The following is a 13,643-nucleotide window of genomic DNA, read 5'->3' on the forward strand; positions in this document are numbered from 1 at the left end:
CCCACCCCCGTCCTGCTGAATAGAACCTGCTTGTTAAGGTCCCCAGGGGACTGATGACATCCAAGTCTGAGGAGCATGACCAGAGACCACAGTAACTAGCAGTGACCTCTTGAGTTTGTTCCCTGAGGTTGTCAAGGGAAAAGGGCTCAGGTGAAGAAGACCCTGATCACAGCATGAAAGGTCGGGCTCATCCTAATTTAATTTGACTATTGAAAGCAGTTGCTCCCAAAGCTGGCAAAGTGGGTGGTACAGGTTAAGGATAGTGTTGTGTTCTGCAGGTGATGCAAACGCAGGTGAAGCACAAGGCATGGGCGTGTGGGTGGGACCTAATTCCACAAGGCCGAGTCCTCCCAAGGAACTTCCCTCCCCAAGATGCAGGGGAGCTACCTCATGCAGGGGGAACACACATTGCCACTTCCTACGGCCTCTGAAAATACCTCACTCCTCTTCCCTTCTCCTGAACGCTGAATGGGTGACTGTTGAAAGCGAAAGGAATTAATGCACAATTTTAAAGCGTCTAAAGAATTTTGATTACATGAAGTTGAATTCTCCTATTGGTCATTTGGTTGACTCTGCAAAAGGGCAGTTTGAGGGTTCACTGGCAGATGGTAATGGATGGGGAGGGAGAGGGGAGAGTGGGAGGGAGGGAGGGAGGGAAAGAGGTGGAAGAGGGCGGAGTCCGGCATAGAGACATCCAGGACTAACTGCCTCTGTGCCCCTCTGGCCTCTGACGACACAGCAGCCTCACAGCGGGCAAGTGTCCTCTCCTTCAGGGCCTGACAGCACTCGGGGTTTCCTGAAAAGGCAGTGCACACAACACACAGCGTGTTCCGGCAGATGTGACCTGCAGCTTCCTTGGCCTGAGCTGAGAGCCCCTGAGCAACACTGGGCCCCGGGATCCTGCCAAACACCCCAGAACCTGCACAGTTCACACCTCCTCCCCAGGCCCAGTGCTAGGCAGAGAGGGTCAGAGCCGGGGGATCCCCTGCTCTTGGCCTTGGAGGCGGGGTGGGTGCGGGCTTAGCCATGGCGAGCCAGGGAAACTGCAGTGTCCAGCAGAGCTGCTGAGCCCGGGCTGCTGAGGAGGTTCCTTGGGACAGGGGTTCTCCCGTATTACACCGGCCCCAGGCCACAGATGATGTTCACTCGCGTGATGCTACCCCAAACAACCCCCCGCACTGCACCTCTCTTCTCTACCCTTCAAAAGGCCATGTGGGAGTGACGTTTTCACTGGGAAATCGGTCACTCAGTTTCTGGAACCTCGGTGCTTTTCTTACCATGCGGCTCAGGACCATCCCGACACCGGCCCTGTGAGGGAGAAGGATGGCGCCGGTCTTGTTGAGCGACCATCCGGGTCTGCCTGCCTCGTGACAGTGGGGCAGGGAACTGGGCTGGGACTCAGAATGGGGGTGTGTGTCCCCTTGTCCCCTTTGAGTAACTATGGGGCCCATCATTTTCCCTCTCTGCCTCTCACTGGACTGAAACGATCTCTACGGTCCCTTTCAACTTTTAAAGCTATTGTGTTATTTCTCTTTCTATGTCATGCGGCCTGTGAACTTGTGTCTTCAAGAAGTTCATGCTAAGAACAATCATGGTCTTCTGCACCCAATATACAGGATAATAGCAGAGTAAAAGTCAGAACCCTCTATGTGATGGAACTTCAAACCAGTCCACACTCATTTTAACATCAGTGAGAGTGTCTGGTAGCATTTCTAAGACAGGAGGGACCATATGTTTAACCCTCCCATCTATCCATTTTAACTTTAAAAATAAATAAGTAAGTAATATGACGAGGTTCCCATAATATTCTAAGGCAGCCAAACCTCTCCAGGTGTTTTTTTCCAAAGTCTATAAGGAAGTCAGCACCCTCAGCTGCTAAAAACATGAACCATAGATGTGTCTGGTGGTTAAAGGTTTTTTTGAGATTGAATAAATAAAATTACTGCCAATAAGAAACTGCAATAATACTAATATACCAGGGTGTGGGAATTATCTATAACTCAGTCCTGATCATTTCTGTCCACATATCCAGAAAAGGGCATCGTGGATAACTCAGCAGTTTCCAAATGTTCTTATTTCCTGCCAATCCTTACAGAAAATCTCATTAAAAGTCCAAATAGGTGAGAAGATACTCGGACATCTTCCCACACTGAACCTCAGATGGTAGCTTCTTAAATGCCACTTGAGTAAATGTATGCTAAGTAATGGCCCAGAAAGAGGAAACGACTTGCCAAGGCCGCACGCCCAGCCAGCGGCAAAGCTGAACTGCCCTCTGGGTCGTGACCACCCCTCCAGGCCCACCCAGCCAGGGCGGTGCCCACTTCATCAGCCATGTGGAGAACCCCCAGAGGAGCCCGTGGGTGGCTCGGATGCAGGCGGGACACAGCTGAGGGAGCTCCGGAAGCTGATTCTGCCCCACCCTCAGAGCTGCCTCACAGACTGACCTTCAGAAAAGCCCCCTACCCCAGAGCTCACCCTGGTCACCCAGCCCCTCCACGGTGTGGTGTGACACAAATACAGGATGATAGGCCCAAAGGGGGAAGTGCTTCCACCAGCAAAGGTCGGCCCAGTAGCTGGTCAATGAGGAAGTTTAAAGGTGGCTGAGCTACGCTAAGGGGACCCTCGAGCAGGACAATTAAACAAAGACAGCCATGAGCAACATGAAAGGGAACCCCACCACTGAACCCGTCAGCTCTCACTGAGACAACGCGAGGGGCCACGGCATGCAGTCTGACGGCACGAAGCCAGCACGGGCTTGCAAGGCCTGCCTCAGAGTCTGCAGGAGTTTAGTCCTGGGTGACACTCTGAGCCACAACTAAGAAAGGCACTTGACTGGAGGCATCCTTGCCGTCTCCGTCCCTCGTTTCTTTCTAAAACCTTGAGACGGATGCACCAAGCCAGTGTAAAAAATCTGTTTTCCTCTCATTTGTCTCTCCCTTTGGAAGGAAGACAAAATCATCACGAAAGTCTCTAACATTTTACCATATATCATAATTTTCAAAGTGCTTTCATTCAATTCTCATGGAATTTCATTCATTCATTCATTCAATATGTGTGTAATGCTGAGATCCAGATACTATTCTAAGTACTAGGGATACAGCAGGGCAGCGGTCCCCAACCTTTTTGGCACCAGGGACTGGCTTCGTGGAAGACAATTTTTCCACGGACGGCGGGGGTGTGGGGTGATGGCTCAGGCAGTAATGTGAGGGCTGGGGAGCGGCTGTAAATACAGATGAAGCTTCGCTCGCTCGCCTGCCGCTCACCTCCTGCTGCGCAGCCCGGTTCCTAACAGGCTGCAGACCAGGGGTTGGTTGGGGACCCCTGCAGCAGTGAACAAGGCAGGGCAAAAACTTCTGTACCATTTCACAGATGAGATGACTGAGGCTCACAGAAGCTAAGTGCTTTGTCCACAGGTACATTCCTAATACGTGCCAGATGGAGAAGTAAATTCAGATCTTCTAAATCTAAAGTCATTTTCCCCCATTACCACTCACCCTTATATATTGCTTCTGCGGGTTTCTAAAATATATATATATACCCATTATGCTACTGCAGAAAAGCAAAATATTTTTGTGCTTTGGAATTTAAGTATCAGTGGCCAGCTCACATTTCTGACTTCAAACATGGCTCTGTTCACACAGAAGATGCAGAAATGCCCTGAGCGATGAAGCTGAGCTTATCCTGTGCCCTGGAGTCCCCAGCAGATCCGCTGGCGCAGAAAATAGCAGCACAAAGGCTCCTGCTTGGATGAATTTACTAAACTTTGAACCAATCTGAAAAGGGCCTGGAAGAACCAGTTTCTCTCAACTGCAGGTGTCCCTCTGAATGGTTCATCCATGGGTCATCCCAGCTTGACTGTGAGTCACTTTAATCATATAGTCAAAGCCACATCTGGTGGAGAGCAGAACTCACCCACGAAGGGTGTTTTCATTTAGAGGGAAAGAGAACTAGTACTTTTGGAGCATGGGACACCCTGAGGGCTGGATCCAGATACTCTGGGCGGTTTTGGAAAGTCAAAACCGTGGGGTAGGAGAGAGGACAAAGACAGTGTTGGGAGAATTGGGAATGAAATCAGAGGCAGTGCTATTTTATGCAAGGCCCTCGGCTCTGTGTCTGTCTGTGCAGGCTGTGCCCCACACTGTATTTACATAGTAAACTACGGTGTCTACAGCCCATGACATCATCTCCAATAATGAAAAGGTTCCACTTGTCACTAACATTTGAATTAACCAGACAAGACAGTCTCAGCTGATGCAATGTAGCCTCTCGAGCCTAGTACCTGGGAGAAGACGAAGAAAACACACACACACACACCATGTCCCTTGCGTGTCCCCATTCCCTGCCACTAAAGTGGGTCAAACACCCCCTTTTTCCTAGAACTTCCTCCCTATTTTCTGTTTACCAGGCTAAAGTACACGGCCTAATACAATTAAAGAAATGGGTGGGAAATAGCCTTCTAATATTTAAAATGGAAAATTTTTAATACTCTCCCCCTCTTGGTTTATTCATCCTGTATCTTGAGTGTTTGTGTGTTTTCTCAGATGCGGGGGCCTCTCAGTGGTGAAAATAACAAGCCCTAATTCATGATGTCTGCCGATTTCCAAGGTGTAAACACGCCCACTGGGGCCCATTTCAAGCTACCGATGTGATGTCACTGAACACAGGGTTGGGAAGAGATGACATCATCAGCTTCCATAGGCTCCGGCACACCACGAGACTCGGAATCTTACACTGCCTCCAAATGCGAAGGTACCTCTCTGCTCTTTCCCTCTCCAATTCTTCGTATCGATGAGCTTTGACAATTACTGCTTCCACGTAGGAAATGGCCTCCAAAGGTCAGAACCGGTGCACTAAAGCCAACGAGTGTAACTATATGGATGACCAAGGCACCAGCTGACTCACCAGAATATTAATAGGATGGAATTTGCCTGCTCAATACAATTAATTAAAGGTCTTTTGCATCTCCCACCCACTCTCAAACTGACTTCTGCATCTGCTTCCAACTCTCAAACTTACATAGTACCTGGTACATCTTAGGAGGAAGGGAGGAGAGAAGGGAGGGAAGGAGGAAGAAAAAAAGGGAATGTGAGAACAAGCTATATCAAGAAAAGGATCTATAATTGATGCAATGAGCAAGGAGTCAAGAAGTTCTGAAGCAGGCAGACCAATAGTAAGATGATGTCCTTTGGTTTCTAACATTAATTAGGAAGATAAATAATATAGTCTTCTTTGATCATAATCTTTTGCAAGTCCACTGCTCTGAAACTATTTCTTGCAAACATCTCTCTAATGTTTTTAGCATTAGCAGAAGCCAGTTAAAATTTCCCTAATTTTATTACCTAAAAACCCAAGAGTAGGTAATTACGCTTCCTGATGACAAAATACAAAATGTTGGGAATGCCCAATTACAGAGAAACCTTGAAATGCTGAATAGGAGGAAAAAAATCTATGGCAGTTCTATAGTCACAGTAGGAAATGTAGCTCATTTAACCAGAGAAGATAAAAATGAATGTCTTCCGGGAAGCCCTTAATAGGTCTTTTCAATTAACTTAACCATGAATAACTTTCTTTTAAAATTACTTGAAATTTTCCATTTTAGATATTAGAAAGCTATTTTCCAGCTCATTTTTAGAATTATATTAGGCCGTGTACTTTACCCTAGGAAACAGAATTGCTTTATCTTCACATCCCGGCAATCACAAGCCCTGTCTTCTAAGCACAGTTAGAGCAGCTGTCTGAGACATCAGGAACCAACGGGGTTGCTATGGTCATTCTTCAGTTCAACCTGCTCCTTCAAAGGCTCCTGTTCCCTGAAGAACAATGTCTAAATACCTCAGCAGAGTGTTCCAGACAGACTCTAAATGCCAACATGTACCCCGGCGGGCCAGCACAAAGTGCTCACAAAAGCCACCAGCAAGCGAGGTCAGTCCACAAGGGGAAGTCAGACACCAAGGAGAGGAAAGACAAGCCCCAGGTCTCATGGATCAAAAAGGGGGTGGGAGTGGGGCCATGGAACCAAGCATTCAGGACTGGAAGATAAAATCAAGAGAAAGCAGCTGGAGTCAAACAGAGGCGTGTCCTGAGAGGTTGCCTGGAATACTGCCCAGCGGGCAAGGCTCGCTGTCAGAGACCAGCAGAGGTCCCATGTTGGGCTTGTGTACTGGTGGGGGGGCGGGGGTGAGGGGGCGGGTGGAGGAGGGATGGAAACATAAACTACAAGAGGATGCACAGCTGCAATGTGTGCCATTCTGTCTCATGCCTCTCTGCCTTTGCATATGCTGTTCCCTCTACCCAGAATGTCATTCCTGCTTTTAGCACCTAACACACCTCTCTTCCTACAACCCCCAGTGCTCAAGAGTTCTTTCTCTATGGTTTCCCCCTTCATTGTCTCCTTCGTGCCACCTCTTATCTTGCGCACACTTTGTCTCTAGTACCCAACAAACATAAGATTTGGTACACAGCAGGTGCCTAATAAGTGCTTGTTGAATGAATAATGAATGAATGAAAAACTAAGGATAGCTTATACCGAATTTAATAGGTCTTGCTAGAAAGATCTATTGATGTTGGCAGTAGTGAGGTCAAAGGGTCAGGAAAGGTACTTGGCTTCTCCCCTGAGTCATCGAACAGTCCCTAGCTGGACACTGCCATTGTCTTATATTCCTGAAACAATATGGGGAGAGTAAATACTTTCAGCTGGAAAGGGAATGAAATCAAACAGCTACAGATTCCCTGGTAGCAGAGTCAAAGGTTTGATACCCGACACTCAAATGATGATGGTTTTCAGCCAATGGAGCACATGAAAAATACCAAAGAACCTACTGAAATGGGCAGTCTTCTAGACCTCTCCAAGCTGAGGATCAGACTCACCAGATAGATTCCTAAGCCCACCTTAAAGATTCTGATACAATAGGTTTGGGCCAAGGCATCTGTATTTTTCAAAAACTCCCCTAAGTGATTCTGATAATTTAGAAATCACTGGATGGTCGTGTCTAAGCCACTGATGACATGACTTGTGGTGTGCATGACTGAAAGTTACCGAGGAGAAGGGCTGCTGTCTACCTGGTAGATCAGAGATAGTCTTAATAAATAATACTTAAACCTACTATGCATTTACTTGGATTATCTCATTTAATCCTTCCCAAAAGCATATAACAGTAGGGGCTGGTATTGTGTCCATGGTACAGGACAGACACAAGCTTGGAGAGGTTAAGAGACTTACCAGTTACTAAGTGACAGAGGTGGAATTCAATTCTAGATGCCGTGTTCTTAAACACTGTGCAGTGCAAGCCCTTTGCTGAAGTGTGTGGGCAGAAAGCAATACCCTAAAACACAATGTCTTAGAGAAGAGGCCAGTGCACTTGAAGTGGCTTCAATGTGCATTGCCTCTGGACCATTCTGTCCCCTAACTCATAGGAACTGGTGGTTTGGATCAATCTTGGGCATTCCTGTATCTTTCTGTCTCACTGGGTCTTATTTATCTTTGCATCCCTCAAATACAGCACAATGCCTGGCCCATAATATATATTAATAAATGTTTGTTGAATTTAAAACAATTTGCTTCCATGATGGTGATGAATGGTATGTGACAAAAGCCAAGAACTTCCCTTCATCACAGCTCTTTGTGCTGCACTGGCCATGGTGAGATGACTAAAAAACGTGACTCAGCTATACAGCAGGAGGTGCAGGAACTCAGTGTGTGATTACTGGGTGAGCTCTCAAGGGAAGCACACGCTTGCCACCTGTGTGACTGTGTCTCAGACAAACCTGGAAGGATCTGGGGTCCCAGTGAAGTAGTGAATGCATGGCGAGCTTCTGTTCTGAGGCAGGACAGACACTACACTGGCTGTGGTAAGGAAAGACTCGGAGTCTATACAGACTCCACTGGCTTTGTCCCGTAAGATGTCAATCATAGTCTGCACAGTGATGCTTTCTGTAAAGAAAAGAGACAGAGAGGAGGCAAGCTGTAACCAAAATCCATCAGTCCTCTCCCTTTTTAGTAACAGAACCCCTGAAATTACAGCTGGGAACAGAACTGCCCAAGTAGGGACTATATTCCCCAGCTCCCCTTGTGGCTAGATGTGGTCACGTGGTAGATCCTGACCAACGGGAGGTGAGCAGAAATTATGTGTGCAACTTCCCCGTTACATCCATAAAAAGGAGTGTTTGCCCTTCACTTTTTTCCCTCCCTTCCTGCTGGCTGGGAGATGCCAGTGAGTGGACCACAAAAGGAAGTCACGTGTTGAGGCAGAATAACCCACCCGCCCTGGACTGTCCATATACGTCTGAACTGTAACATGGGAGAGAAATAAATTTCCATTTTCTTTAAGCCACATTACTCTGGGGTCTCTGTGTGACAGCACTTGGCAATTCCTCAACTAGTACAGTATGCAACAGAATGATATTCATAAGAAAGTATGCAATCTATGCAGTGCACCAAGCCAGCTCTCTGGTACAATCTTGCTGGTTAGAGTCAATACTATATTTGGAGAATGACCTCCCTGCAGTGGGAAATATACACAGAGAGGTATTTAGAATATTTCGAGCCATGAGGACTATTGGCTCTGACTTCAGATAAACAGACTAACAAATCTTTTACTACACAGGATCCTGGTTCTACGTTTTCTCCCTCTGTTTATAATTCATTGAAACACTATTTTTTCAGTGTGTTCACAAAGATCAAATCAGAGCATCACATAGAGAAAAGGTGCCTTAAACTTCACTACCACGACTCACATCCTCTTTGTAAATCTCTATGCATAACACATCACACCTAAAAGTATTAACAGTAAGTCCTTCTGTTCTTCAACTATCCAGGGTTCAAACTTCCTCACTGTTTCATAAATGAGTTTACTGATTTAAACCAGGATCCAACAGGTTGATAATGTCTCTTAAGACTCTCTTCGTCACTGCGTCTCATTTTTCCCCCTTGCATTTTATTTGTTGGGCCATTTCTCCTGAGTTTCTCACACTCTGGACTTTGCAAGACGGACTTTGTAGATGGTGTTTTGAATATTTTCCTCCATCCTCTGTATTTCTGGTAAACTAGTAGCTAGATCCAGAAGCTTCATCAGATTTACGTTTGATATTTTGGCAGGACAACCTTACAACTGGTATTATATACTTTTACCAAGCTAGGTTTTTGAAGTGAAAAACTTTTAGGGTTTTTTATAAAGTTCCCATTTGTAAATGGATACTTTCTTACCTTCCTACCCAGAATTTATTAATTAAGTTCTATAGCAGAAGTCCTAAAGCGTTCTTCTAGATTGAGTCAGCCAACTTTTTCTTAAAGAACCAGATAGGAAATATGTTAAGCTTATGGGCCCTATAATCTCTGCCATAAGTTACCTGTCGCAACTGCTCAACTCTGCCACGTAGCATGGAAGTAGCCATAAGCAATAGGTAAATAAATGGGTGTGGCTGTGTTCTAATGAAATTGTATTTACAAAACAGGGAACAGCCAACAAGTTATAGTTTGCCAACTCCTGTTCTAAATGACCAATGGCAAATATAAAATGTGGCCACTGTGTTTATGTGGAAGGGTTTTCCACTCACGCATAAAAGTAACAAGCTATCCAGTCACCCACATCTACCTAAACATGGATTCTGACTAAGTCAATACTGGGTGGAAGATACAGGGTTCAGGAAAGGAATTCAGTTCAACAATTTGACTCAGCAAATGTTCATGGAACAAAGGACTATAACAAGCCTCACAAGGGGATCCTAAGATGAGCAAAAGACAACACACCTGATGTCAAGACTCAGCAGGCTAACGGGAGAGGAAAATATATGAAGAAGATAAGTCAAATATACAAATGCTGAGGTATAAGCAAGGCTGGAATAAGTATCAAACAAGACAAGCATAAGGACATCAGCATTTAAAGGAGAAACAGGAAAAGGAAACATCCATGATGAGAAAGCATCATGTAAAAATAAATGCAAGTTGTCATCTTGCCTGCACAGCAAGGACTTCAGCACAAGTCGGTCTCTATATACAAGGTCTATTCTCTACTCTTCCTCTCTGCTCATTCGCCTAAGTTCAAACAAGGTCTCTGAAATAGCTGCAAGACAAAGGGTATGAGAGGGAGAATTGTAAGGGATACACTAACTCACCTTCTTGCTTTTCTAAGCTGTCTTTGCCTGCACAGCAGGCTAGATGGTCATCGGCTGGAGAAAAAACTTCAGAAAAATTGAACTCGTCCTCTCCCGTCCACCAGCCTTGACTCTGAGCATAACTCCTGAGTTCAGGATGCTCTGCATCAATCTTAGTCGTGAGCGAAAGCTGATTGCAAATGCACTTGACTCCCTCTGTAGAGAGTGCAAAACCCAGTTATTTAGAAATAGACTTACAAAGACTTAATCAAGAAATGGAAATTTACAGGGCGTCTCTCCCGTGCAACTTGACTCTTAAGTATAGGGAGGAATGGATTCTGTTTCTGAAGAGAGAAACAGATGATCCTTGGTTCTCTTTTAAGATTTCCCAGGAGGTGTGACCACTCCTGACACATTTTATCACATTTTCAATGAGCAACAGTCACTTGATCTGGCGAACTAAACCCCAAGCATTTACTACTCACAAGAAAAGTGAAAGGTTCTTTGAAAGAGGCGCTGTGCTACTAACAAGACTCATGAACGTCGCAGCTCCAGAGATTCCTCCTCCCCAATTTAGTCTCACTCCACCTGAAGGAACAGTTTATACTACTGCCCTCTGCTCAAATATACATATAGTTTTTTATTTTTTATTTATTTTTTTGCGGTACGCGGGCCTCTCATTGTTGTGGCCCCTCCCGTTGCGGAGCACAGGCTCTGGACATGCAGGCTCAGCGGCCATGGCTCACGGGCCCAGCCGCTCCGCGGCATGCGGGATCCTCCCACACCGGGGCACGAACCCGCATCCCCTGCATCGGCAGGCAGACCCCCAACCACTGCGCCACCAGGGAAGCCCTATATATAAAATATACTTCTTCATTCAAATTTTTTTCAGGTCCCAACATTTAGAAAAACACAGTAGCCCTGATAATTAATTGTTTTATTTATTTATTAATTTAGGCCACACTGCACGGCTTATGGGATCTTAGTTCCCCGACCAGGGATTGAACCCAGGCCCCTGGCAGTGAGAGCACAGAGTCCTAACCACTGGACTACCAGGGAATTCCCGATAATGAATTGTTTTAAATTAATGGAACGTGTGTGCAAATATACATGTGTCTGGGTGCATGTGTGTGCACACGGATGTGCATGAGGTTGAGAAAAATCTCTGGGACTTTGTTTCTGTAACTAAGAATTGGGACTTGCCCCCAGGCAAACAGTCAATATGAAATGTCAGGTGTGTGCTTCCCAAGCATTGACATCCTTCGCTCCAGGCTCAGGAAACCCCCGTTCCTCTCTAGAAGCAGAAGCCCAGAAATGAGAGGCACTCCAGAGCCTACACATGAAGCACAGAGGGTCTGCAACAGCAGCATGACTTCTCTAAGTGCAGGCACCATGGCCTCAGCTTTTCCTGTCCTCGAAACTCTCCACCGGCCACCCCACTCACCTGTGATTCTCTCCGCAGCCCAGTACTTCCCCACGGTCTCCAGCACCCAGGCTTCCTCACTGTCCACGATCAAATATGCACTTTGGAAGCTGTGGTAGGAGTTTGCATCTTCATAATAATTCCCGCCTTGTCCATGTTCTTCCAACAAGGCGACGATGACATCTAAGGCTTCTTTAGCTGTTGCCCCTCTCTCTAAACCAAGCCTGAAGTAAGAAAACCAGAAGCATACCTCTGTCATTCCTCACCACCTCATTATCAGCATAGGAACCAAAGGCTGGGATGGGGCTGAGCTATGAAGAATGCCAATGTGTGTAACTATGTTAAACACTCAAGCCAATACGCAAACAGATAAACAGCACTTGAACTCAGATACACAACTGTCACACATTCGGTTCAAAATCACGGGGGCATTTTCTGTCTTTGGACGCCCCCCTTGCATATCAGGAGCCCAGTGGCTTCTCCCTCTTGAAAGGAAGCTCGGCCACCTCTCTTTCTCTTTTCTAATTCTGACTCCCCTAGAGCTGGTCAGCTCAGTTGCAGCCCTTAGCAAGACCCCCTCTCTGTGGCTTGTTCTCCCTCCTGCCTCTGGGCAAAAGGAAACCTCTGCCCAGTCCAGCCTTGACCTCTATTATTCTACACCAGATGTTTTGTTTTTGTTTTGTTGTTGTTTTTAATTAATTTATTTTATTTATTTTTGCTGTGTTGGGTCTTCGTTTCTGTGCGAGGGCTTTCTCTAGTTGTGGCAAGTGGGGGCCACTCTTCATCGCGGTGCGCGGGCCTCTCTTGTTGCGTAGCACAGGCTCCAGACGCGCAGGCTCAGTAGTTGTGGCTCATGGGCCTAGCTGCTCCGCGGCATGTGGGATCCTCCCAGACCAGGGCTCGAACCCGTGTCCCCTGCATTAGCGGGCAGATTCTCAACCACTGCGCCACCAGGGAAGCCCCACCAGATGTTTTGATTAGTAATAAAAGTGCTCCACAGCCAGCCATTGTCCTCTGTGCATATAATTCACTCACGATCTCCTTAGCGATGGGCGGCTGGTTTGTCCATGATCAGTCCTTTTTCTACATATTCTCCTCCTACCTATCAGCGCATCTCTACTGGTGTGGCTTACAGCTTCAGTCGTCCAAAAGGACATATTTCTTTCAAAGTGAAACAGCAGTCCCCTCCCAATTAACAGACCCCTTAAAGCAGACTGCCCTCTGTGTGACCCTGAGCAAGTTCCATAATATACTTGACCTTCAGTTTTACGTCACCTGTAAAATAAATACCTACATCACTGAGTACTATGAGGATGGGTTTTATGAGACAATGAACATGAAAATACATGGCTCTAGGGCCCAGCACCAAGTACGTGATCAGTAAGTTTCCAGACATAGCACACTGTGGCAGAAAAACAAACGACGCGGAGATAAAGGGGCCTCAGTTCTAATTCTGGTTCTGCTATCCACCAGGGATAAACTTTCCGAACCTTGATTTTCTCATCTGTAAAGTGAAAACAGTACTACTTCCCTCTCAGGCTGATTTGAAAGAAGATGGCATGTAATGGGTGCCCGGTAAATGTCTACTTATTCATCTCTTCATTCAACTTGTACTTCTGGGGGCAGAAGCACAGAGCAGAGCAATGAGCCTGCTAAGATGATAGCAGAGGCCAGTCCTGGGTGAGTTTTCGACTTGAGATGCAATCGTTATTAAAATTCACCCAGCTTGATTCTTCCTGAAGGGACATTTCACTATGCTGCCGGATAATGCAACTCTGTGCTCTGGTCTTATCTTTGCAAGAGGCTTATTTTCGTAGGTAATTGTATATCAATTCATTTGGCATTTCTCAATTTAAGCTTATTTAGGGAGACTGGTGACAAGGCAATGCTTTGAGAAGCTGAAGCCTGAGACTTCATGGGAGTGATAAAAGAATAAACTCGTTAGAAGGTGGAATTAGTGGACTCTTCGTTGGTCAGTGCCATCTTCTCCAAAACGGCGTAGAGGAAATAAGTGCTCACCTTACCTTGAGGATCCAGAGCAAACAAGTGTGCTGTGAGTACCTCTCACAGCGCAGAGCTGGGCACACAGGAGGGGCCCTGCTTTCCACAGGTCCCTGGTGGCCCCTGGTTA

General features: G+C 46.3%; 1 protein-coding gene across 1 annotated transcript in view; it reads right to left on the reverse strand.

Moving 5' to 3' along the window:
* Positions 1–13,643, reverse strand: part of SCRN1 (secernin 1) — a 57,094-nt gene that overhangs the window by 7,597 nt on the left and 35,854 nt on the right. Inside the window, exons 4-6 of the mRNA XM_067746622.1 lie at positions 11,534–11,736; positions 10,111–10,305; positions 7,765–7,930 (exon numbers count right to left, since the gene is read on the reverse strand). Coding sequence (XP_067602723.1) covers positions 7,765–7,930; positions 10,111–10,305; positions 11,534–11,736 — 564 coding nt within the window. The remainder of the gene's footprint in view (positions 1–7,764; positions 7,931–10,110; positions 10,306–11,533; positions 11,737–13,643) is intronic.

Source organism: Pseudorca crassidens, chromosome 8 (assembly GCF_039906515.1).
Source record: "Pseudorca crassidens isolate mPseCra1 chromosome 8, mPseCra1.hap1, whole genome shotgun sequence".
Lineage (NCBI taxonomy): Eukaryota > Metazoa > Chordata > Mammalia > Artiodactyla > Delphinidae > Pseudorca > Pseudorca crassidens.